This window comes from Coenobita brevimanus, chromosome 38 (genome assembly GCF_032717465.1).
Source record: "Coenobita brevimanus isolate Jiangsu-jjx chromosome 38, ASM3271746v2, whole genome shotgun sequence".
Classification (NCBI taxonomy): Eukaryota; Metazoa; Arthropoda; class Malacostraca; order Decapoda; family Coenobitidae; genus Coenobita; species Coenobita brevimanus.
Genome location: NC_136991.1, coordinates 3,101,385 through 3,129,075, shown reverse-complemented (window position 1 = coordinate 3,129,075; position 27,691 = coordinate 3,101,385). Strand labels below are relative to the sequence as shown.

At 40.6% G+C, this 27,691-nt stretch overlaps 2 protein-coding genes across 3 annotated transcripts in view; one reads left to right on the top strand and one right to left on the bottom strand.

The window, feature by feature from the left end:
• Positions 1-1,390: 1,390 nt before the first annotated feature.
• On the bottom strand, positions 1,391-23,000 carry Pldn (biogenesis of lysosomal organelles complex 1 subunit pallidin). Its single transcript, XM_080269821.1, has 5 exons — positions 22,976-23,000; positions 12,940-13,107; positions 9,462-9,549; positions 5,809-5,895; positions 1,391-1,750 (listed from the first exon to the last, which is right to left on the bottom strand). The coding sequence occupies exons 2-5, from the start codon at positions 13,092-13,094 to the stop codon at positions 1,616-1,618; spliced, it is 465 nt and encodes a 154-aa protein (XP_080125947.1). The 5' UTR covers positions 13,095-13,107; positions 22,976-23,000; the 3' UTR covers positions 1,391-1,615.
• A 1,294-nt stretch (positions 23,001-24,294) lies between these two features.
• The window catches only part of Ctl2 (Choline transporter-like 2), a 124,900-nt gene continuing 121,503 nt past the window's right edge, over positions 24,295-27,691 (top strand). For both annotated transcript variants that reach the window (XM_080269886.1, XM_080269884.1), the window contains exon 1: positions 24,295-24,419. In XM_080269886.1, the coding sequence (XP_080126012.1) occupies positions 24,377-24,419 (43 nt within the window). In that variant the 5' untranslated portion in view covers positions 24,295-24,376. The remainder of the gene's footprint in view (positions 24,420-27,691) is intronic.

Sequence of the window (27,691 nt, the reverse complement as noted above, 5' to 3'; positions counted from 1 at the left end):
CTTTCCACTTCAGGTGGCTCATCACTTGAGTGACAAACCTAATGGTTTCCTGTAATCCAGGAAATCATTACACAATGCTGGGTGGTAAACATACAGGGTATAAATAAATTATGAGGTGAAGTGGAGCCTGCTATGGTGCCGCTGCTAACCGGGAGAGAGACGCAAATGCAACGTCCATCCAGGAGCCAAACCTCCACATTATTCCCAGCACATCACTGTGGTTAGGTGATGTCAGCAGCAAGGGAACACTGGCTCACTGCAAATAGACGGCCTTGCAGGGGCGGTTGCTTGCCGGTGGTTGATGGGTCTGCTCAGCCAGACAGACTGGGACTTATCAACAGCAACCAATGACATGCTGATATCAGCTAATCAAATTTGAGCAATATTTCAAACCACCTGCATAGTGATGTTACACTACAGTACTCCCAGGTACATATTGTAGTTATTTATTTTGAAATTAAAACACTTTTAACTACAACTCTATGTGCCTCAACTGAAAAATTTTGTACTGCCATCCTAGTACTGTATTACTGTTGGACAAAATTATGGGAAAACTGGTAGTATTAAATTTGACTGTCTATAAATGTTATGTGCAAAACAGCACAGTACTCACACATCAGGTGCCCAGTGATAGCTAATAATGTTTTATTATGTCTGTCTCTACATCTGTCTGTCTTTAGACAACACACTCAACAATTAATGTATGAGGGAAGGAAAATGAGGCAATGTAGGATTGGATAATGGATGGATGGATGGATGGATGGGAAGGAAAATGTCTTTTAGTATTTGTATAAAATTAGGGATCAGCCTAGGGCTTTTGGGGTCACATTACTCATAACAAAATGAGTCTTGTTATACCAGTTATGTGATTTCTTGACATACAGGTTGAAGTCTGGATTTGCTAACCATGTAAAGCTGCAGCTTACTCTGCTGCAAAGACTGTTCAATAACTGATAAACCTAAAGTACTGTATTATACGTATCTATTCTTAACTGTCAAAACCATATCCTGCACAGACTTATTATAACCTTCAAAGAAAACAGTACTGTAATACAATCAAATATTCTGTACACCAGTGGCTAATCACAAAGCAGTCATATGTATTACCGCAGGAGTAAAAAATAATTTCCATGTGAATTTAGATAAATCTAAACATTATCAGCTGTATTATTAAAACTGAGTGTGCAGCACTGTGAGCAAGCACCTTATTTTTTTTTGGAGCAACTGTAATTGCTGGATGTGGGTGAGTCTGCATCCCATATTACCCAGTGTAATTACCAACAGTACAGAGGAGCCAGGCATTTATTATCACATGCATCAGAAGTTTTGTCAGATACTGGGGACTCCTCTACACCTTTGCACTCTCAGTTTTGATAATATGGCCCTAAACTTTATAAGCTGCTCAAGAAGTATATATTATAAATGTTAACCCTCTTATTTAGATGGTAACAATATCTTTCCATAGAGTGTGATACTGTACATAAATAGTTCTTACTTTATCAATAACAGATCTATCCTTTAATGCACTGGACTCTGGTGGCTTTGCCTCAGGTCCCTACACCCTGAAGGAAGTAATATGGAACTGGCAGTTAATATTTTATCAACTTCTACTGTGCTATTGTGGGTGATCATGCGGATCCCACACAGGTCGAGCAATGAGGTGCTTCTCGTGCTCAGCCAGGAGGGCTCGTTGCTGTTCATACTCCAGTGCCTTCTTCTCCTGCTGCTGCTGTAATCTCAGACCACGTCGCTAAAAAAACAGTAAGAAGTAATTTCAGTATTACTGTACAGCACTGATGCCGGATGTTGAGAGTCTATTAAATTCATCCTTCTCCTTCTCTCCCTTCTCTTCCTCATCTTCATTATCATCAACACATTAGCATCATCATGCTCCAGTGCCTTCTTCTCCTCCTACTGTTGCACTCTCAAGCCACACATGACACATTTAAAAAATAGTACAAATCACTGGTTTAGCAATACTGCTTTAGAACAATATTCCATGCAAGCCAACAAGGCAGTAAACCCATAACCTCTCTGCCACCATGCATGATTTGGAGAGTGTCAGTGTGACCATGCTAAACAGCATACATCACTGTTCTATCAAACAGACAAAGATGACTAACTAATCAAAGGTCATTGTGAGGATAGGGAGCGGATCTACTGCTACGTTGGCTGGCACAGAGTAGAAAATGGTAGCCTACAAAATCATCACCATCATAACCTTTTTTCCCACCTAAAGATAGGGTAAGACTGGTTCCATAAACAGGGAGGGAGAAAGTATGAAAATGTGAGAACTATCAACAGCATGTCCAATGTCTGAGCCACCCAAATATCTGCACATCATCCACACCAGAATCCTGGCTTTCACATTATCATCATCAACCCACCACCTGCAGGTAGGGTGAATCTGCACATGTTGTTGTGTGTGTGTGTGTGTGTGTGTGTGTGTGTGTGTGTGTGTGTGTGTGTGTGTGTGTGTGTGTTCTTTGTATGTGCACATAATTTACTACCATCACATACAGTATTGTTGATTGTTAAATAAAAAAGAAATTAAAAATGGGGGGAGAGAGGTCCCAGAACCTAAATGCATGGTTCTTCAAACAATCTTTGTCCAACCACTTAAGTCCCTTGTTCCATAGTTTCAAACTTACTGGCCTCACTTTCCCACACTTTCATTTACCATATTCATCCACCTTCTCATCTAACCACACCTCCTCCCATGCTCAAACTCATACAATATATCCATTTTACTGCCCTGCCTGTATCTATTCTCTCTGGGATCAAAACACCTAACTGTACACACTTCAACCCTCTTATTAACAGGTTTTCTTACTCCACGTACAGTAATTTCTCACTTAATGCCTAGGATGTGTTCTGATGAAATGCTGCTTTAAGTGAAACAACTTCGGGTGATGCAGCTCTAAGTGAGGCATATATCTGAATCATGATTTAGACCCCCAAAACACTATACCTGACTTCAAAACAACTTCATAGTGATTTGAAGGCAGCTTGAAAAGACACATGGAAATTAATTCATCAGCAGTTATAGCATTGAAACAAGTTTCAGTGAAATATCTGTAAATTAAGTCTGCTGAAATATGAATCACTGTGTTTCTCATGTCCAGTCAACGCACACCATAAATAATCTCAGCAGTCACATTTCCACTGCCCGACACATTCATTACAGACAAACTCTTACCTCTTCATTATAGGTACGGAAGTTTGCACAGTTTCTCTCTCTCTCTCTCTCTTTTTTGATACGGTCCATGGTTCATGGGAAAAGAGCTCCCTGTTAAAATTTCACTGTTACCTATAAAGCTAAAATTCCAGTTTTCTCCAATAAACAGTACCATTTGGTTACTTCATGTTTAAAGACAATGGAGATGGTTTTCCTGTAGTACTAGGGAATCCTTGTATGCAGCATGTGTTAGGAGTGTAATGCTGTATGGCAGTGAGACCTGGGCAGTGAAGGAGGAAGACATTCGCCGGCTCAGACGTACAGAAATGACAATGATTAGGTGGATGTGCAGTGCGTCCTTGCGTCCAAGGCCTGGAGGGGCTGGGTTTACAATGGAAGAGTTGAGAGGTAGGATGGGACTGGAGTGTATTGGTGTTGTGATGAGGAGAGGTAGATTGAGGTGGTTTGGACATGTGGAGAGGATGGGGGATGATAGTTGGGTGAGGAAGGTGAGAAGTGTTAATATTGGGGGTGGGGTGATGCAAGAGGTAGACCAATAAAGACCTGAGATGAGGTTATAAAGTGTGACCTCAGGGATAAGGGACTGGACAGAGAGGTTGCCAGAAATTGTGTAGTGTGGACAGCCACCATTAAGTGATCAAGGCTGACACATCCAAGAATGTTGGAGCCTTTATAATGATACAATACAATACAGCCATGTTAGCAGATATACTTCTTTTAAGCTAACAGAAGTTGCCACATATCACCAGTTATGTGGAAAAGTTGTGGTATTTCAGAACATATCTCTGGCTTATAATATGGACTTTCTGTACCTGAGGCATCCTATTTTCTCTAATTAATTTTCCCATAGAGATAAAAGCAGTCTTATGCTGCATCTTTCCATCCAATGTTCAGGTGGGAAACTGGACCAGAATCATGGTAATGATGAGTACATTTTGCTTAACTCTTACACCACAATAACATTTACAGTACTTCATTTTACTTTTGTTACCATCAGACAATTTTTAACTCAGAGATTTTTCATACTGGAGCAGTTAGATAAAGCCTACATTACGCTAACTCTTCTGCTGAGAAAATTCCTTAAGCTGCATTAAATTGTCAGTTTGTTTCCAGAATAAAAAAAAAATGTCATTACACAGAAAGGGTTATTTGTTATCATTACCTGCTATCCCCTGTTCAGAGAAAATGGGGATATGAATCAGAGGAATGAAGTCCCACATAAAGTTTTCCCCCATTTTGTTCCACAGGATGTATGATGCTACTTGTAACTCAGATGCTCAGCAGTAGGGATACTATATCCCTGTCTATCTACATATCAACCAGCCTATCTATTAATCTATCTGTCTACCAGATGCCATATTCCCACATAGGGTGGCCCTGAACAAATTGCCAGTATGTCACCCAGTTCTCCACCATCACGCTACTCGCCCTCCGTCTCACACCACCCTCATTCAGATACCTCTCCATATCCCTACCACATCCTTACATCAGTATAAAAGTGAAAGTTCCAGCCTCCCATTTCATCCTTTTTAATCCCATTCACCCCATGGATGTTTTTTATTTTTTTATTATTCTTGCTAATAAATTTTATATTTTTTTTAAAGTTTAGGGGAAACCATCATGGTGATGAGAATAATGAAAGCTATAACTAACCTCACCAGTTCAGAAAGTCTTGGCTGAGTTCAAATAAAGTGTTCTTGTGACAGCATAACTAAAACGATAAGTATATCCTTGGTCTAAGTACTTTCATAACACACAGAGACTACATGGGCAGTTCATTATCTTTCTTCCTTGTAAGTGACAGAATTTTGAAATTCTATCTATCTATCTATTGCCAGAGGCCTCAATCCCGTTTGGGGTGGCCACAAACAAATTGCCTCCACGTCGCCCTGTTCCCTGCCGTTTCACTGCCCTGATCCCAACTCACACCCCCCTCTCTCATATACCTCTCCACCCCATCCCTCCATCTCATCCTCGGCCTCCCCCTCCCTCTTCCCCCCTCTACCTCACTCACATACACTCTCTTCATCAGTCTTTCACCCTCCATCCTCTCCACATGGCCAGACCACCTCAGTGTATTCCTCCTAACGCTTCCTATCGCATCCACATCCACACCACAACGTTCCTTTACTGTATATTCTCATTTTGAAATTAATTATACTATTAATATGTAAATGAAAGGTTTATACCAGGAATTTTTTCCTTCATGGAACAGTTGTGAAGATTACATGTGGTCAGACTGCATGCTACATTACAGAATGCATTCTGCAGTGAGACACAAACGCTAAATATATCTTACTTTCATCATGGGTTTAACAAATGATTGTCAGAAGTTGAGGGTTTATATAACTATACCTCCATGCCCTCAGTTTTAACCCCTTCACTCCAAAGATGTACTTCCCATTTCAATCAGGCTATCATCAAATGATTTTACTCATCTTTGGACCTACCACTAATAGTGAAAGGGTTAATGAAAGCTATGTTTAACCCCTCCTTTTCAAAGTCTCTCATATGCTTAGGTAATAATAATGAAGTAAAATGCAGGTCACTGGACTGAAGGGTTAATTATATGACCACTGGTCAGGTTAAGCATCAGAAAACAGTCTCACCTTTAGTCGAGCTGTTCGTTCAGTAATGTTGATCATTTCTCCCTTCAGGTGGGTCAGCTTCTGGTTATACACAGCAACTTCTTGAAACTGAAAATATTAAAATAACAGATTCAGTATTTACACAGACGTTACTGGATGTAACCAGTAGGGTAAAATAAGATGAATACTGTTTATACTCAAGCTGCCTCTTCTACTCAATTCATCTTTCATTTTGACACTTTAAACATGATTCACATTTCAGGAATAAATTTTTTCATCAACACAATTACACCTCTCTAATTACAATGCAAATATACCAAAGGCTTAAGCTGTAACTGAATTATCCATGATCTATTCATTATATACCCCAGTATTGCCCCATCACGAGTATAGAGGGCCTGGGCTAGCCTACTCAGTTCAGACACTGAAAACAAGAGGAACTGGTTGCTCATCCCTTTGTGACATTATTTTGGCAATAAACCCCAACCACCAACAACCATCCCTCAGAATTATAACCCTTATGGGTCATATCCAGTTGGAGCACCATAACTCATTAAACCACCATGCATCTAAATACAGTATAGAATGAGAGTACTGGGGCTTATGCACATCAGTATCCAGAACAAGGGCCCATCTTCATTTTCCTGCATGCATCACATAACTGCCCTGTAGAAGGGGAGAAAGTACAGTACAGGTAGCCTATTCAAGTGTGACAGGGGATGGTATAAGAAATTACATGAGTGAAACAATTACTGTGGAATTGAGAATTGTAATCAATTCATTTTGTAAAGGTTCCAACGTGCTTGCATGCTTTGGTCTTTGTCACCAAATGATGGCATACCACACTGCTCAATCTCTAGCAGCCATTCTGTTCAGTCCCTTATCCCTGAGGCCACACTGTAGGACCTCGTCACGTCTTTTTCAATCTGCCTCTCGCAACTGTACCCTCAACATTCATACTTCTCGCTCTCTGAACCCATTTGCCATCCTCCATCCTCTCCACATGCCCAAACCCTCTCAACCTATCCCTTCATATCACATCCCTAATAAATTCAAATCCCATCCTTCCTCTCAACTCTTCATCTGCAATCCTAATCCCCCCCCCCCCTGCAAGGCCTGTCATTCAAGGATGCATTACATATCCATCTGATAATTTTCATCTCTGTACATTTGGGCCTACAGATATCCTCCCCCTTTACTAACCAAGTATCACTGCTGCATAACACTACACCCCCAACACATGCTGCATACAAGGACCCCTTTGTACACCCTACCCGAGTTTCTCATGAAATGGTATGGTTATAGTCAAGTATCTAAAAAGCTAAATAATGCAGTATGGCAAGCTATCACCTGAGTGCAGTACGATGTGACACAGGCTGTACATCATTTCATTCATTATTCATGCCTTAAATAATCTCCATCCCATGCTAAAGAGTCTAGAACCCACAACTTATTGCATATAAGCTGTATTCTAATTGGCTTTGGTGATTTCTTACCACCTCTTCCTTGGCAATTTATTCTGTATGTCATAGCTTAATCTTGCATATTATGGTGCACTCTGTCAGTATTCAACCTCAACTGTAGATGCTGCTGGTGCCAACTACGTCAATATTCAAATGATATAAAACTGACATGCAAGAGAATGTTAAGGTGTACAGTAATATGCAAAATAAATTGCTAAGAAATAGGTGCCACAAAACCTCTTATGCCACCAAAAATACAGTCCAAAACCTGTTAAGTGATCCATTCTGCTAACTGTCAAGTACAGTAGATAATGCATCATACTGAGGGGATTACCAGCATTATTAGGTAAACAAAAATATACTGATAATATGTGAAAGGCAGGTACTGTTGTTATACTGGTAGACATTTATGACCAGACTTTTAACACTTCAAAAGCAGAGTCATGAAATTGGTTGCATATAAGGCCCATAATTTTTTAAACAAATACTGTACAGAAAAGCTGAAAATGGGATTTCTATGGGTTTGAATTACACAGCCTCATCAAACTGCACATCTGATGTCTTTAATGATCAGATGAATTTGATCTATCTATCTATCTATCTATTGCCAGATGCCTCAATCCCGTTTGGGGTGGCCACAAACAAATCGCCTCCAAGTCACCCTGTTCCCCGCCATTTCACTGCCCTGATCCCAACTCACACCCCCCTCTCTCATATACCTCTCCACCCCATCCCTCCATCTCATCCTCGGCCTCCCCCTCCCTCTTCCCCCCTCCACCTCACTCACGTACACTCTCTTCGTCAGTCTTTCACCCTCCATCCTCTCCACATGGCCAAACCACCTCAGTGTGTTCCTCATAACACTTCCTATCACATCCACATCAACACCACAATGCTCCTTTATATCCTCATTCATCAGCCTGTCTCTCCATGTGACTCCACAGGCTCCTCTTAAATAACTCATTACCCCTGCTCTCACTCTTGACTTGTGTACTTCCAACAATGTCCAAGCTTCACTTCCACACGTTAGAGTAGGTATCACAATACTGTCATGTAGTAACTTTTTCACTTCCATGCTCACTTCCCTGTTTCTTATCACTGCTTTCAAAGAACCAGCAACCTTTCTTCCCTGCTGTACCCTTTCCAGCACTTCACCCTCCAAACCTCCATCCTTACTCATCACACTACCCAAGTACTTAAATGTACTCACATTTTCCAATTCCTCACCATCCAACCTCGCTGTACATTCACTAACTTCACCTCTCTCAAAGACCATCACTTTACTCTTCCCTACATTCACCTTTAGATTCCGTTTCTTGCACACTCTCCCAAACTCATCCACCAAGCCTTGCTGCTCCCCTTCGTCTTCACTCAACAACACAGTATCATCTGCAAACAACAGTACAGGGAGTTTCCAAACACTATCCTCTCTCACCAGGGCCACTCCAACATCCACTACCCTACCTTGTACCTCTTTTATTACCCCATCCACGAACAGATTGAACAACCATGGAGACATGACACATCCCTGTTTCAACTCAACCTCCAAGGGGAAAAATTCACTTAGTTCACCATCCACACACACTGCAGCCTTAGCACCATCATACATACTCTTCACAGCATTCGACAACTTTCCATCTACTCCGTATATTCTTAATACTTTCCACAATCCTTGTCTATCAACCCTGTCATATGCTTTCTCCAAATCCATGAAAGCTGCATACAACTTCTTTCCCTTCTCTAGAAACTTTTCCATTAAAAATCTAAGAATTAGATAATGAACGTATTACCTCTGCACTCATAGTATTTTGTTCACTGGCAGATTCTAACTAATTGTACTTAGGATTATTCCTCACAAAAATGCAAACAAAATGACCATCAGAAACATAATACTCAAACTTTCAGCTTGATTAATTTTCAAAACCATATTCTGGCTATACACAGATAATTTTATTTAACTTTGGAGAGACCTTTTGAACTGGAGGGGTTAGATACAGCCTTCATTAACCCCATCACAACCAGGTGCTTTTTACAGCTGGATAAAATCATCTGGTAGCAGCAAGAATGAAATAAAATTGCCAGCTCAGTATATACTGAAGTTGGACGCATTAAAATTTTATGTAAAATTAATTTGGGTAGCTAAATACCATATATTTGAAAAATGATACCAGGTGAGTGGCAGTTATTTTTAATAACAGCACCATCACTCACCAGGGCTGGTAAGTTGAAGGTTGTCTCTGCCTCCTTAAATCTTGCATTCTCACTTTGGAGGCCGTCTATTAACACTGTCTGGTTGTGTCTGCAAAACAATTAATGACAGTTAAATAGCAATCTTGCCAGAATTTCCTATGAGCACTTTATTCCATTTAGTCCAGTGACACATTATTATGGTACTGCATGCCTTCATTTTGTGACTGGGATGAGTTTTTTAACATCAATCATATTATGACTGACTCTGTAATGAATCTATAATAGCAGCAATTGTATAAATGAGAAAAAACAATCATATGACAAGAAACTGGGCATCGCAATGACCATATAAGCGAGGAAAAAAAGGGTCTTCTTTCTTGTTTTTTCTTTTGCCAGATGAAAAGGTCCTCTTACTGACAGTATAAGTGAATGACTGAATGACATACAGTCATGCCTCAGTATGCAATGGGGGTTATGTCAAGTGAAAACTCATTGCACAATGATTTATTGTATACTGAGGTCAATATAACATGGGTTCAGTGGGGATAGGGAAGGGGTCAATGACCACATACCTAAAATATAAAAAAAAAATCTTACCCTTTAAGGCTTTTCCTTGGTGCCCTCAGTAGCATCCTTGCCAGACATGATTTCCAAGTCATATGTTTTAGTATTCACACACACACACACACACACATACAAAAGTTATCACTTCATTTAATACTGCACACTGCACTATTTACTGGTCACTTGCACTGTTATCTGGTGATAGCAATGGTGTTTTGATGGCCTTGCACACACGAAACAAAATGAAAAGGAGACGATCACAGCTAATGTAAACTTTGGGCAGCCATCTTGGCTGAAACATCTAACAGTCAGCTTGCATGGAAGGCACTATATACATACAGGATTGTCAATGCAGTCACCACAATTATCATTTACTTGTAATCAAATTTTGCCATTATCACAAAACTGGGTATAACTTAGTTCACTATTCTGTCAATTTCTAACAAAAATGTCATATACTGAGGCCTGATTGTACTGAGCAAAGATGTGCTGTATACAGTGGAGTCCCAAGTTTAGCGACACCATCTTTCACTGCTTCGTGGTTAGTGGTGGCCCGCAAGTATTCCTAAACACCAGGTTTTGTGCGAAAACCCCTCTGTTCACTGAGAAAAACATGAAACAAACTGCATGCACAGATCAACCACATACCAACAGTTTCTGTTACAAAAATGTTGGAGCTGGAGGAGGACAATATGGAATTGCAGCAACCAAGCAGAGCAGCCAAAAGAGGACGAAAAACTCCAACAACATTATCACTTTCAACGTGACTGCTCACTCTCGAGAATTTGCAAGAGGAAGTCAACCTAGCAGAATCTGCCAGCATGCATGAGTGCCTGTTCCATGTTTCTGCATTAGCAAAGCTGAGAAACACTGTGTACAATGAGAAAGTGAATGCAAGACAGCAAGCTCTGATAACCCACTACCTCAGCAGACCCTGGAATTTGGAAGAGGTGGAAGGCCTAGTGCAAGCAGCAGGGGCAGCTGAGCATGGAGCACAACCCAGTGAAGATGCCATCAAGGACTTGCTCAAGGATGAGGAGTTATGTGGATTTGTGAAGGAGCAGCAGACAGAAGAGATGCAGCAGGGGATGGATGTGTTATGTGTAGAGGCAGAGGCAGCAGAGGCAGAGGAAGGTGAAGGTGCCAGAGGCGGCAGGGCGCAGTAGCCTCAACACCTGCCTCGGAAATTACACCCCCTTCCTTTCCATTAAACACCTCACTCCAGCTTTCCAAGTTAGTTTCCTTGCCTATTATGTACATCATATTACTGTAATACCAGTTTCTTTTCAGGTGTGATCAGTAAAATTTACATTGCATAAATGGACTTTAAGGGGAGTTGCCATGGGACCTGGAGCCAACTGGCCTATTTCCCATAGGATCAAAGCCCCAACTTTAGCCGTTTCATGGTTCATGATATTTTTCACGGAACAAATCAGATGTGAAACGCGGGGCTTCACTGTATTTAATTCTTACTATTATCAAGCAATTTTGCTCTATTTAGAAAGGACTTCTTGTGGTGAAGGAATTACTGAAACCTACAAACTAAACCTCATCAATTCAAAATGTCTCTCTTAAGTTAAATGAAATTGCTTGGAGATAGAAATAATAAATACAAATGGCATACAATCTGTGGTGGCACTAAATTGTATGTCTATTATTTACCAGCTGTACTCATCTGTCTGTAGCCAGATGCCTAATTCTGGAGTTCCTCAAAGGCAATTTTTATATACTTTCCTCCAAACTTCTCTATCACCAGTTCACCACTCATCACACTTCCTCCTACTACTCCAAGCCTTCGTCTCATCAGAAGTTTCTTTTCAGGTCACTTGGTAGCTGTCATAGATGGGGCACTTATTTATCTAAGTCTGTCAACAGCAAATGGTGCTCTCCACAGTTCTGTCATTTTATCAACTCTCAAGCATACTTAGTAAGATTTTTTTTTTTTCTTAATGTGTCCAACTCTGGGCAAAGGCTTCAGGGCCTATTTCTTGGGGGCAGTGGCCTATCCCAAGGCCCAGTAGTCCTCCTACACCTCCACTTGTCTCCACTACGGCGCTAACACCCAACGTCCATATTGAATACATGCTAGGGCTGTCTCATACAGGCCTGGTGTACTCGTATTAGCAGGGATGCTTTTACGAAATGTTGGCGGGTCTTCTGGTAGATCAGGAAAGTCTGCTTTTATGAAATTCAAATCCTTAAACTGTTCCCTGCCCCAGCTGGGACTCGAACTTAGGTCCATCAGGACTGCAGGCTCTCTTTCTACCGATTCAGCCACCCCCTCCCCTGATGAATTACAATGAAATAAAAATTCACACAAAACCCCAACCAACCTTGTTTACATTAACTAAATTTAACTTGACTCTTCCCCCTGCCACTGATGTTTATATACTAGGGCTGTGGCCAGAATATGTAAGTATTCCGAACTCTGTTGATAGTTTTTATATTTTCATGCTTTCCTTTCCTTTCTCCATCCTGCCCATCCAATTAATTAGCGGAAAGAAATTTTATAATGATAATGATGATAATAATTATGATAATGATGAGATAGTGATAGGCCTGTACTACCACAGAACAAAAATTAGAAGAAAATATTGTCATCAGCCTGTCACAATAAGCATTAAAATATATGTATGGTATCACTGTGACACTGACTATGGTGCAACCGTACAGAACTGACAAAAATCCTTTATGCTTTTCAGCTTGATTGACTGTCAAGTGTAATTAGACTGAAGAGCTGATATGAGTAGAAACCAAGGAAATTTACACTAACCTCAGACAAGGTTTATCAGGTTTCACACAGTCACAATTTCATATTCAAGTTGTAAGAGTGGCCCAGTTCTGTCAGGTGTAAACAAACTTATTACCGGTACCGTATACAAGTAATACTACCTGGTATGTAATACTGGTAATGTTTGCCCATCACTTTACTTACAGGAGTTCTTTGAGCTTTGCTTCAATTTGATGAAGATTACTGTGATGCTCTTGAATCATGGCTGATATGACTGCTAATGCTGGTGATGCCTCTCCCTCTGTACCTGACTTCATTGTACTTTGGCTTGCATCCTCAGTTTTAGATTGTGATTCCATTGTTTTGCTGGTGCTGAAATGGACACAAACATGTTAACCTCTAACACACCTTAAATCCCTGTTTCCCACATTGACAAAACTGTCATCAAAACAAGAAAACTCTGAACAAGTTTGGGAAAGTGCTGTCTACAAATCATCATCAATCCCAACACCTGTTCCTTCCTAGGAACCCCCAAATAGGATTGTTGTGAGAGTCTGTGAAAACTACCATGTCTTTCACTTCTTTGGCAGATAACTTTTTAAAATCATTCCTCCCACCATCAGACAGTTTTGTTCAACTTAACCCTGGAATGCAAAACCTGGGTGAATTTCTCCCAGTCACATGTTCAGGACGCGGTCATTAAGTGGCTTTGGGCTTGAGAATAGTGTGTGTCCCTGTAGTCTCCTGACGTACTTAGATGTTGTTGTGAGTGGTAGTTTTCGGTTCCTCCTCCCATTGGTTTACTCTGTACATGCAAATTCGGGTGATTTTCACCCAGCATTTGTAATAAATGGTGGCTACACCTGGCCCATCAAGTGCAGCCCCTGCTGACACTGCTACACCTGGCCCATAAAGTGCTGCCCCTGCTGACACAGCTACACCTGGCCCATCAAGTGCAGCCCATGCTGACGCTGCTACACCTGGCCCATCAAGGGCAGGCTCGCCTGCCCCAGCCACCAGGTCAACAAGAAGGAAGACACAGGATGACGAGGATGTGCCACCAGTTGTAAATATTCAAGCGAGCACCCTGGCCAGTGCATCAGGCTTCAGGTGGAGTTGTCGTCCACAGATTGCCCAAAGAGGAAGAACACCATCTAGAAATATTACTACACCATTTACCCCTGGCCCTACTAGACAGAGGTTTAGCATTTTATTACTCTAAAAAATACCCCTTTTTTTTCTAACCTCATGTAGGCTGATGAGTGAGGCCAGGGAAAGAATGGGGGGCCTACCTGAGGGCCACAGGACTCAAGTGTGTGTGAGCCATTGCTGAACTCTTAGAATGGAATATTAGGAATTGCAAGGATTTTTTTGTGAGAGTCACAAGAAAAATTATGTTATTTTACATAGTTTATTCAAGTCACGCCTTTAGTTTTAATATTATAGTTTAAGTTGATGTTTTTGTGGGAATGTACAATATAAAAGTTGAACTTCTGTACCCCAGTATCAGAACTAATAAATATTTATTAGAAGTTACATTTTATTGCTTCCGAAAATTGGGTATATTTCACCCGGGTTTTGCATTACCGTTGCAAAACCTAGGTTTTGCATTTCAGGGTTAGGAGAGTCCTCATAGTAAAAATGTTCAGTTATCAGTATTCGTAATATCTTTACTACAGTATATAAAATCTCACCCGGTTAATAAAATTATCTGATGAGGATTGGAAGTCAGGTATAATTATTCCCTTGTACAAAGGAAAAGGGGAAAAAGAAGTGTGTGGTAATCATAGGGGCATTTGTCTTCTTAGTATAATAGGAAAAGTGTATGGTAGGATACTTATTGACAGAGTTAGAGAAAGAACAGAGAAATTAGTTGGAGAAGAACAGGGAGGCTTTAGGAAGGGAAGAGGTTGTGTAGATCAGATATTCATCCTTAGATCTTTAGTGGAAAAGTTTCTAGAGAAGGGAAAGAAGTTGTATGCGGCTTTCATGGATTTGGAGAAAGCATATGACAGGGTGGATAGACAAGGATTGTGGAAAGTGTTAAGAATATATGGAGTAGATGGGAAATTGTTGAATGCTGTGAAGAGTATGTACGATGGTGCGAAGGCTGCAGTGCGTGTGGATGGTGAACTAAGTGAATTTTTCCCTTTGAAAGCTGGGTTGAAACAGGGATGTGTCATGTCTCCATGGTTGTTCAATCTGTACATGGATGGGGTAATAAAAGAGGTACAAAGTAGGGTAGTGGATGTTGGAGTGGCCCTGGTGAGAGAGGATAGTGTTTGGAAACTCCCTGTACTGTTGTTTGCAGATGATACTGTGTTGTTGAGTGCGGACGAAGGGGAGCTGCAAGGCTTGGTGGATGAGTTTGAGAGAGTGTGTAAGAAACGGAATCTAAAGGTGAATGTAGGGAAGAGTAAAGTGATGGTCTTTGAGAGAGGTGAAGTCAGTGAATGTACAGCGAGGTTGGATGGTGAGGAATTGGAAAATGTGAGTACGTTTAAGTACTTGGGTAGTGTGATGAGTAAGGATGGAGGTTTGGAGGGTGAAGTGCTTGAAAGAGTACAGCAGGGAAGAAAGGTTGCTGGTTCTTTGAAAGCAGTGATAAGAAACAGGGAAGTGAGCATGGAAGTGAAAAAGTTACTACATGACAGTATTGTGATACCAACTCTAACGTACGGAAGTGAAGCTTGGACGTTGTTGGAAGGACACAAGTCAAGAGTGAGAGCAGTGGAAATGAGTTATTTAAGAGGAGCCTGTGGAGTCACATGGAGAGACAGGCTGACAAATGAGGATATAAAGGAGCGTTGTGGTGTTGATGTGGATGAGATAGGAAGCGTTATGAGGAACACACTGAGGTGGTTTGGCCATGTGGAGAGGATGGAGGGTGAAAGACTGACGAAGAGAGTGTATGTGAGTGAGGTGGAGGGGGAAAGAGGGAGGGGGAGGCCGAGGATGAGATGGAGAGATGGGGTGGAGAGGTATATGAGGTAGGGGGGTGTGAGTTGGGAGCAGGGGAGTGAAATGGCGGGGGACAGGGCGACTTGGAGGCGATTTGTTTGTGGCCACCCCAAACGGGATTGAGGCTTCTGGCAATAGATAGATAGATAGAAAAAGAATGAAATACCAATTACTGGTACATCATCATACTGCAGAAGTTAATGACATACAGTACTTTTCTCACTCTGTCATGTCTAAGTCTTCTCCTCTTTCACCATTATACTTACTGTTCCACTCTTTTCTCTAATGCCACAAAATTAATTAAATCATCCTCATCAAACTGTACCTTTAGTTATCACTTTCCATGGCCATCAGTGGCAACTTATTTATGTGCATTTTTTTGTATTACGTTTGCACCAATTCTAGTACATTATTAATCTTTAAACATTCAGCAATGTCATATTTCACTCCAAGCGCATTCATCAATTCCTTTTCTGTCATTTCTTCAGCGTTTTCATCTATTTCATTTCCTATGTTCTTCTAACTATCCGTCAATCTTTTGCCTGATGCCTAAATCCAGTAAAGGGTGAACACAAACAACTCACCTCCATGTGGCAGTTCTCTGCCATTTGGCTGCCCTCTCTCCAACTCACACACACCATCCCCCAATATAGCTCCCCACTCCATCTCTCCATCTAAGCCTTGATCTCCCCTCCTCCTCTCTCCCTCCACCTTACTAACACTGCTAGTCAGTCTCCTTCCTTTCCGCATGGCCAAACCATCTCAAAGTATTTATTTTAACACTTCTCCGTCAGTAAAAATACACACAGTAAATTCAGATTAACAGCACGGTACTGCAGAGCATTTGTGTGTGTGTGTGTGTGTGTGTGTGTTTTCCAGCAAGTCCTATATTTTGTAAACAGAAATTAACTCTTAGGATACCCCCTTTCTTTCTTCTTTTGAATCAAGTGAGACAATTTCATTTAACAAAAATATCTTCAAACTCAAGAGATTAATATTTTGTGTATGAAATTCAAGCTAATTTCTCTTGACCTAGAAGTTCTGGTGATATTGTAATACTCGGTAGTTAAAAACAGCATGCAGTATTGAAGGAAAGATCAGTAACACCAACTAGAATCATCAGTGCTTTCTGGAAAAAAAGTCTTTATATTATGTTGCAACAGCACTGTACTGCAGAGCATTTTTTTTTTTTTTAGCAAGTCTTGTAATTTTGTAAACAGAAATTAATTAACTCCTAGGATACCCTTTTTACTTTTCTTCTGAATACAGTGAGACAATTTCATTTGGCATAATATACATATCCTCAAGCTCAAGAGATTAATACTGTACTTTGTACCGTATATTAAATTCAAGCTAATTTCTTTTGACTTAGGAGTTCTGTTGATATTTCAATAGTTAAAATCAGCATACAATATTGAAGGAAAGATCAGTAACACCTGCTAAAATCATCAGTGCTCTCTGGGAAAAAAAAAAAAAAAAAGTGATTATGTGATACTGCATTGAGAAGAGCAGGTATATTTTCTTGGATCTCTGAACTACTGTACTGTACCATACCTCTTCACTTTAAGTTGGTCTAAAATTACCAACTCTCTACCTTGAATGCTGAACTGTAACAAGATATAGTATTAACACTAGGAAATCGTGGAGCGTAATAATAAAATACTGTGGGAAGGTTGTAAAGCTTTAGTATCATCTTAGTCAGCCACTGAATCATTGAGAAATTATCACTAGAATACAGTTTTGTTAAAAGAGAAATGTCATAGAAAGGATGTAGAACCATAGCACTGTATTAGTCTACTACTGAGCTACGTGATCTATCTATCTATATATCTAAAGCTCGATGCCCTAATCCCACAAAGGGTGGCCGCAGACAAAACGCATCCAAGTCATTCTGTCACCCATCATTTGACTCCCCTCCCCCCAGCTCACTCCTCCCATCCTCATATACCGGTACCTCTCAACTCCATCCCTCCATCTTCTCCTCAGTCTCCTTCTCCCTCTCCCTCCCTCCACTTCACCTACATACACCCTCTTAGTCAGTCTTTCATTCTCCATTCTCTCCACATGTCCAAACCACCTCAGTGTATTTCTCCTAATTTTCTCAGTCACATCCACATCCACCCCACAACGTTCTTTCACTTCTTCATTCGTCAACCTGTCCCTCCATGTCACTCCACATTTTCCTCTCAGGCAACTCATTTCCATTGCTCTCGTTCTTCACTTATTCCCCTCTAGCAAGGTACATGCCTCGCTTCCATACGTCAGGGTAGGGATCACAATACTGTACTATCATGCAGTGACTACTTAACTTCCATACTCACCTCCCTATTTCTAATCACTGCTTTCAGTGAACCAACAACATGATGATGGAGCAAAATAATGAAAATCTTCAAGTTAAGGTGGATGAACTCACCTCAGTACTGTACTTTTCCTCAGATGCACTAACTAGGAAAGTCTGTCTGTGGAACTGAAGCAGACCTTCCCATTAAAAATGGCATGTATTGTGTACTAGTATCTTGCTGTAATCCTGCATAATATCCACAAGTAATCATTCATCACTGTCATTATTATCCTAGTTTCTATTATGCCACTTAAAAAAAAAAAAAAAAAAAAAAAAAAAAAGCAGAGGCAGAACTAACTTCATCTACAAGTAATCAAAGTCAGATAAAGATCTGAGCTCTCTGCAGTTTATCTCTGTGGTTGTGGGCTAGTCTGAAATAAGCTTTAAAGATGATAGGTAAATGACACAAATGAGACTTACACATGATGTTGAGCTTACTTTTTAATCTTCTACAGTACAGATACTTTATTAATCACATTTTATATACAGTAATGAAACAGTACATTTTAAATTCCCCACAGCATTCTGGTTGTTACTATATTTTACATACAGACTGGCCTTTGCTATTAAATCACTTATGTAGTGCTGCCTACTTCTTCCTTAGCCTTTATCATTCTTTTTCTGTGCTTGCCTTCCTCTCTTCCTATTTCTCCCATCTTTCCTGTCACTTCTTATTGCTTTTCTTTCCTTTACAGGTGTCTTTACATTGAATCTATATATCTATCTATCTATTGCCAGACGCCTCAATCCCGTTTGGGGTGGCCACAAACAAATCGCCTCCAAGTTGCCCTGTCCCCCGCCATTTCACTGCCCTGTTCCCAACTCACACCCCCCTCTCTCATATACCTCTCCACCCTATCCCTCCATCTCATCCTCGGCCTCCCCCTCCCTCTTCCCCCCTCCACCTCACTCACATACACTCTCTTCGTCAGTCTTTCACCCCCCATCCTCTCCACATGGCCAAACCACCTCAGTGTGTTCCTCATAACGCTTCCTATCACATCCACATCCACACCACAACGCTCCTTTATATCCTCATTCGTCAGCCTGTCTCTCCACGTGACTCCACAGGCTCCTCTTAAATAACTCATTTCCACTGCTCTCACTCTTGACTTGTGTCCTTCCAACAATGTCCAAGCTTCACTTCCGTACATTAGAGTTGGTATCACAATACTGTCATGTAGTAACTTTTTCACTTCCATGCTCACTTCCCTGTTTCTTATCACTGCTTTCAAAGAACCAGCAACCTTTCTTCCCTGCTGTACCCTTTCAAGCACTTCACCCTCCAAACCTCCATCCTTACTCATCACACTACCCAAATACTTAAACGTACTCACATTTTCCAATTCCTCACCATCCAACCTCGCTGTACATTCACTAACTTCACCTCTCTCAAAGACCATCACTTTACTCTTCCCTACATTCACCTTTAGGTTCCGTTTCTTACACACTCTCTCAAACTCATCCACCAAGCCTTGCAGCTCCCCTTCGTCTTCACTCAACAACACAGTATCATTTGCAAACAACAGTACAGGGAGTTTCCAAACACTATCCTCTCTCACCAGGGCCACTCCAACATCCACTACCCTACCTTGTACCTCTTTTATTACCCCATCCATGTACAGATTGAACAACCATGGAGACATGACACATCCCTGTTTCAAACCAACTTTCAAAGAGAAAAATTCACTTAGTTCACCATCCACACGCACTGCAGCCTTCGCACCATCGTACATACTCTTCACAGCATTCAACAACTTCCCATCTACTCCATATATTCTTAACACTTTCCACAATCCTTGTCTATCCACCCTGTCATATGCTTTCTCCAAATCCATGAAAGCCACATACAACTTCCTACATTGAATGACAAACCAAATGGTTTCCTGTAAGCCAAGAAACCATTTACAAAGCTGGGTGGTAACCATATAATCAACGCATACGTGTTCCTTATGTGTCAACAAGTGGGTTGGTGGAGGCTTAGTGTCCTCCCTGTAAAACAAATAACTCAAAGTCAAATGGCCACCCCTAACGGGATTATGGCATCTGGCAATAGATGGATAAATAGATAAAATCTGGTACGTATATATAGTGATGTGTATTCATACACCCTCCAGACAACTGTATTCAGCTTATGGGAGACATCTGGAGCTGGAGGGGTTAGATGTAGCTTTTATTAACTCACTCACCAGAGTCAGATCTCTCTCCTACTCACATAAGATCATTTGGAGGTAGAAAGAGTACATCTTACAAATACTGTGCAGTACGGTACATCTTCAGAGTAAAAGGATTGAAGCGTTTTAGTATTGTATTTGCACAATTATCCTCATCAACACAAAGGACCTCTGTGACCAAAAGATTGAAAGTAACCTTCTTTAACCTCCTCATCCAAGTGATACAGATAACATTACTCTTTTGTCCTTGCTACCACCAGGCAGGCAGTTTTATTAAGCTAATAAAGAGTTCCTTGCATGGAGAGGATTAAATACTGTAGAGGTAAGGCAGAGTAAAGGTTGTACAGCTGACTACTCTCCCAGACCACTGTACCGTATGTAGATGGATGATGGTAAGAAACTGTTATCATGCAAACCATACCCAGTAATGCTTACATGATAAAAGTTAGAGGGGGAATAAGATGAAATTCTGTTAAGTCCCCACCTCTGAAACAGTGTCAGCCTCAACTGATGAATTACCGGTATACAAAAATTGAACAAATAGCACAAAACATTATAAAATAATTTCATTTCTGAAATAATGCAACATTGGGTCTGGTTAGAACTTGGATGGGTGACCGCCTGAGAACACCAGATGCTGTTGGCATCCCTACGTGTCAAGTGGGGTTGGTGGAGGATTAGTGCCCCTCCCTGTAAAAACAATTAACTCTAAGCCCTTGGCCACCCCGTATGGGATACATGGCATCTGGCAATGAATGAATGAATGATGAAATAATGCTTCCTGGCATTTAGGACAGGATGTTATAAGCATTAACCTATCCATATCCCATTCAATCTACCCTAGACATAAGCAGTCAAATGGGAGACTTACACAATACCCGCATGGAAGCCTACCTTCGGGGGCTTCCCCCAGATCCCCCTAACATTTATTATTTGTTTCATATCTGGGAAATTTTTAATTAGCCTTCAGGTCTTCAAAAACCAGCTCATTGTTTGTAGAAGATTCCAGTAACTTGCAACACAAAAGCCATGACTGTAGTACTGATCACAAATCCTCACTGTACATGTATTTTGGTACAAGAGTTACAGTGCTCTGACTGGTTGTAAATTCTAAAGTTGAGGGCTAAATGGTTCTATCAAGTTCTGAGGAAGGCTGCTACAGGGAGAATGGGTGAAGGTGAGGGACAGCAGGAGGAGATTAGTACACATACTGGTACAACAGGACATGGACATAAAGAGTTATTAAATAATAACTTTAATTATTCATCTGCAACAATGTGTTATAGGAAGAAAGTGTTTCCAAATATTGCGATATGAACTGAGAGCACTTCAAAATCCTTGAAATCTAGTTTTTGCTTCTGCTAAATAATATCTTATTTGCTACCTTCATAGTGAAAGGGTAGGGGAAAAAAAAATGGTATCTGGTACTGTAATTTCTCAATAACCTAAAACAACTCTATGAGTTCTTCTAAATTTCTGTTTTTATTTTTTGAGTATCAGAATATGACTTTATATACAATATTTGCAGGGCCGTTTCTTGCTATAGGCGAAGTATGCGGTTGCCTAGGGCCCCCGATGCCACTAGGGGGCCCCCAAGCTGCCAATATTAGCTTTTTAAGAAATTAAATTATGTGTAAAGTGACTCGAGGTTGTGGTGCTTTGCTATTTCTTGGCTCTCTTGAAGTATTTAAATGTTAAATGCATGCCCCCTGATCACCTTAGATGGTTTGGAATCCCCCCACCATAGTTTCATAAGATAGGGGCCCCCAAACAACATTCTGCCTAGGGCCCCCAAAAGGCTAGAACCAGCCCTGAATATTTGTTAGGTTCTGATGATGAATAAAATTGGGATAATATTTTCAGATTCCTATTATATAAATAATAATGTGAATCAATTCATTGCACAATTCTAAGTCAACTTTCTTCTGACATTTCTTTTACAAATTAAAAATAAGCGAGCTATTGTGTGCATGGACTGGCAGTCTTCTTAAGTTTCATCAATTAAATGCTGTGCGTATTTGCTTCTAGTGTTGCATTATGGTCACTGGCAGTATGTTTTTGTTTTACTAGTGTATTATGGTTCTGATTCGGCCAATCAGAGGACTGGAAGTGGATCTGTCGCGTGTTTGCAAATATGAAATCATGGTCAAGATGGACTCCTCTGATGACTTAGGATATGACTGTGGAATTGGTCTCCATTAGGTTTGAATGACAGATCTAGGTTAGGTTGGATGGTGTTTGGGTAGGTTAATGCCTAAAATGGCTTTAAATTATTGTGATTATTTTCACCATTAAGGAAAAAAACAGCTAGGCTGGGTTAATATTTCCAAATGCTTAACACCACATTAAAGATCGCACATCTCACTTATTTTATATTTGTGGAAGAACTATGACAGGAGAGCTGACCTAGAACTGTGCAACAAACTGAATCGTTATTTGTTACGAATCCGGTGTTATGGGTTTCTAAACATTTACCAAAAATTGTCCATATTTCAAGATCTAGCTCTAAACAAATGAAAAGCTGATCATTCCTCTCCTGAATAATGCAAGCAACTCATACTTTCTTAAGCAAAAATGTGGCCGTTAAACTGAAGTATGGTTGGGAATAATTCATGCTAAAGGATAATAGTAGAGATCCCAATACTTGAGTTAGCAACTGAGTAACTTTGTTGAAAATCTCATACCATGGGCTTATTAGGATAGCCTATTCATCAACCTTCCTAAACCAATACTTTTCTCTTTCCTTAATTTACCACACTTTTACCTCTGTCACGTCTGCGTGATGAATTTGCCTTAGAAATTAATATTTATAGTACACAACGCAGTATTTATATGTAAACTAACGGAATCCGAACCTACCAAAATTAATCCATATATACCCACCTAAAGTTACATTGACTCAAGTACAGCTGGTGTAATGCGAAATCTGATCTGACCCCCTTCATACACCAGCACAAGAAAATGTTATGTCCTTGGTGATATATTTTTTGGAACCTTTGCCTCTAAACTTTTGGCGATCAGCTATGAAAAGCAGTTCTCCATATAGTAGGATGTTTTCTTCACTTTATCCTTGCCATCTCCAGGTGATTTTACCTCTTAAATACTAGGGCATTTTCCTTCAGTGAATTAAATTGCTCGGGTTAGCAATCTTGAGGTTATATCCATAATCGGACGAAAAACTAGGCCTTACTATTTCTGTTTTGAAGTAGATATACAGGGAACAAGCTTTAATTTCTTCACAACGGTGATATTTTTACAGTATATCCCTTTTACTATTATCTTCTTTAGCTTTAGAGAGCACTCTGATTGTGAAGGAGTTCATGAAGGCTGCATTCGCCCCCTCAGTTTGAAAAACAAGTAAAAAAAAAAAAAAATGGCAAAAATAACGACCTTGGCTGAAAAGTTCATTGAAGTTGAGTGTACGGTAATTTATTTGGGTAGTTTACGGCATGCTGCTATAAAAACGTTGCTGTGACCTTGAAAGCACTGGTTTGTACGATAATAGTCATAAGTATCGATAAGTCAAACTAGGGCGGTATTGCTGTACTGTATTTTTACATTAACACCAAATTGTGCGTCTGAGAAGATTCATAAAAGTTTGAGTGCCAGGGCTGTTACCATGTATTGTACAGTGCATTATTTCTAACTTTGGAGCACAGTTTACACGTACTCATTACCATTAGAATATTACTATAAGATATATTATCTGGATCCTTAAGGTGCATAACGATAGCCATTTTTATCTAAGTACGTGATATTGAGTAATCCCTACCCACTGGATCATTAGATAACTGGATATCAATAAGTTAGTGGGGAAGTACGATAGAGAATGCTGTTTACACATGCCATAATTATGGGAATAGAATTTGGATATCTCAATCATATAGATAGTGCATGATAGCTATTTACTGTATAGATGCGTGATACAGAGTGCCTCCGAGTAAGCTGGCGCATTGAATTACCCGAAATCAGGAAGGTGTGGTGAAGTACGGTAGAGAGGTACGATGGTTTTGTATTTGTATACAAAGCGTCAGTGTAGCGGGGGTTTCGTGGCGGAGGTGTGTTGATCAAGCTCGGTGAAATGGCAAGCCTCTGGACATAAGACCTCGTATGTGATATATGGTGTGTTTATTTCAGAAAGTAGTTGATCAAGGCCGTGCACAAGATGCTGTTTGATAAAGTGTCAGACGAGACCACGAGCCAGTATGGTGAGTACTCGTGTGAAGTTCATTGTTTTGGATTGCTAACTTGAGAATTTATTTCCTGTATATTATTTGTCAATGTGTAATTTTATCAGGATATTCTTTAAGTGTGATGGGATATCCTGAGGGCGTAGAACAGGAAGAGGCATGTCATTGGTTATTCAAGCCGTGTGGGTAAGCTACGCAGACAATGGGTTTTAAATGTCAAGATCACGCTGAATCTGACGGGAGGGGGGATAGTAGCGTAGCATCACCCTCCTCGCCCTACCACCACCACCAGTTAGTTGATTTTCGTAGTGACCTATTATAGTAATATCATTTTTGCTTTGTAGTATTGACACTCGAAGTTTTTAGTACGTGCTGTTTTTCGAACAAGAATGATTATATTGACAGCAGATTTTCATTATTATGATTGACTAATTATTATTATTATTATTATTATTATACTAGGAAGAGGAATATTATTGTTACACTTAAGTTTTACTACATCATCATCATCATTATCATGGCCCACAACAGTTTGGTAGTAAAGACCTTCGTCATCGTCATCATCACCACAGTAGTACCGGGTAATAATAGTGGGTGAGGGTTGTTAGAAGCCTTACCTCTAAGCCCTCGATCCCCTTCACCCGGTACTACAAAAACTGCACCTGCTTCCAGTCGTAACCTTGATGTTCACACCAGTAGGTCCCCCCCCCCCACCAACCCAATTCCTCCCAGACACGCCATATTTCAGCCATTTGCCTTTACATGACTAATTATCACCCTCCTCTCTCTCTCTCTCTCTCTCTCTCTCTCTCTCTCTCTCTCTCTCTCTCTCACACACACACACACACACACACACACACACACACACACACACACACACACACACACACACACACACACACACGGGTAGGTGATAGTAGATAGTGACTCATTGACACACACACACACACACACACACACACACACACACACACACACACACACACACACACACACACACACACGGGCAGGTGTTAGTAGATAGTGACTCATTGACACACACACACACACACACACACGGGCAGGTGATAGTAGATAGTGACGCATTGAGTGACTAAAGGAATTTTAATAATAGACCTTGCTTACCACTTCACAGAAACGAAAGGGCAACTGCACTAAATTTGTTCTTTGGTATGATGGCTGGTGGTGGTGGTGGTGGTGGTGGACGCTGAGATGATGATGATTGGTGATAGTGGAGGTGGTGGTGGTGGTCTGGTGGTGTGGACGGTGAGATAATGAACATAATATTACTATAACAGTGTGTGATGATGGCGATGATGCTGGAAAATAGTAGTAACGTGTGAAAATGGCGATGATGGAGGCTGTGATTATAATGATGGTGGAGAGTTGTATAAATAAGTGATGATGGTGACGGTGTGGAAGGTGAATGAAGGTTGCTTTTGATGGCGATGATTGTGGTGGCGTTGAGATGACGTGATAATACTGGAGAATGGTGACAGCTTCTTGTCTTTCGCCTCTCTTCTGTACGTAGGCTACCCGTACCTGGTACTGTTTTTAGATGAGTGAGTATCTGTTGGGATGGCCCGTTTGGTCAGTCACACACTAAAGCTTTAGTGATGCAAGATTCATCCCCGTAGACTTAAGCAGCGTCCCATATTGGTATCATGGTCCTGTATGGTATATATTTGGTACTTGTGTATTTATTCACCTTCCGTGTCTCCTCCTCACCTTTACTCACCTCTCTCTCTCTCTCTCTCTCTCTCTCTCTCTCGTAAAGAAACGTAAAACTGATCCTGTTACATTACTAGTGCAGGAAATCACAGTACGGTACATCATATCACGTAGTATTATACTTTTAAGGTAAACTACATGTAGAATACACGGTACCTGTTTGAAGGGTTCGTGTTCTCGTAGTTTTAGGAGGCTCTAACATCTTCCGTACTGATTTGTATTGCTTAGCTCCTACAACTTCGTGTGTGTGTGTGTGTGTGTGTGTGTGTGTGTGTGTGTGTGTGTGTGCGCGTGCGTGCGTGCGCGCTCATGTATCTTTTCGATCTTAATTTGCAGTAGTAGACAGACCAAACACACGGGTGTATGTTAACATGTAGGCTATGCTGAAGTAAGGTACTGTAAACAGATAAGAAAGAGTCGGTAGGAAACATAAACCCAAGGGAATACGTCTCCCTTATATTAGTGTGCGATGCAACGACTACCGGTTTTCTCTGGTGTAGGCTTAGTCCTTTGATAATTGTCTTAGTCTGTGAAAGGTACCGTAGTGACTATAGTTCATACACTCTTACTTGACACAGATATTCGTCCTTTTGCACCTTATTTTGCGTACCGATAACTCACTTGCAGAAATTGACAGTTCATCTGCTACATGTCGTTTCCTTAGCACTTTCGTGACTAGCAGTATATATTAATGTTAATCTGTTGTTATAACTCAGCATTAAGGATGGACAGGTGTAATTTTTAGGCGAGGTTTGTGTAAAAGGGACAGTTGGAATTTACCGACGATTCACAAGCGTTTGTAATAACGTTTGAATATCACCTCGTTGTTGATCGCTATTAATATTTTGCCCAATTAATATTATTTGTTATCAGTATTACCGTCGTATAACCATTGAAAGACATTAATAAACATGTATCTGGGTAAACAGGTGAAAGAGTGCAGTCATTAGTGGTGAATGGAGGGACACAGATGTTATTGAGGACGGTAATGAACAGGTGTTATAACGAACGGGGGTACAGGTGCGTTTTCCGGTCCACATGACGACACTTTACAACACACACGACATACCCACACCGACTTCCACAGAGGAGACGTTGTATTGTATTTTGTTCTCCAGTGTATGTTATAGCGTTATATTCAGCTCCTTTGTTACGACACTATCCCTTTCACTCCTTGGACGTATTTTTCAAGTCACCACTGGACTATTTTATTCAATCACCCTCTTCACCAGCTAGTGAAACAGTGAAGGACTTAATGCTACATCTAAGCCCTCCAGTTCGAAGAATCTCTCCTAAGCAGAATAAAATCGTCAGGAAGTAACGAGAATAACAGAGGCGTAATCTTACTTACGGGATTTATTGTCTTTGATACCTCGCGAGATTGACTCCATCACCATATAGCCACGCAGACTAGTAAAATCACAAACTTTTTTTTTTTTCGGGAATATTTTGTGGTGTATACAACTTCAGACGATTTCATTCAGCTTGGGGATGATGTCTTGTAGTCAAGGCCATATTTAACCCCTCCAGTTCAAAAAGTCTCTCGTTAACAGAATGTA

What these genes read in the sequence shown, in the direction of transcription:
- Pldn (XM_080269821.1), bottom strand. Translation starts at nt 13,094, where the DNA reads ATGGAATCACAATCTAAAACTGAGGATGCAAGCCAAAGTACAATGAAG. An exon ending in CCTTCAACTTACCAGCCCTG is followed by an intron (nt 5,896 to 9,461) that starts GTGAGTGATGGT and finishes TAATATTTTCAG; the next exon opens with TTTCAAGAAGTTGCTGTGTA. An exon ending in AACGAACAGCTCGACTAAAG is followed by an intron (nt 1,751 to 5,808) that starts GTGAGACTGTTT and finishes CTGTTTTTTTAG; the next exon opens with CGACGTGGTCTGAGATTACA.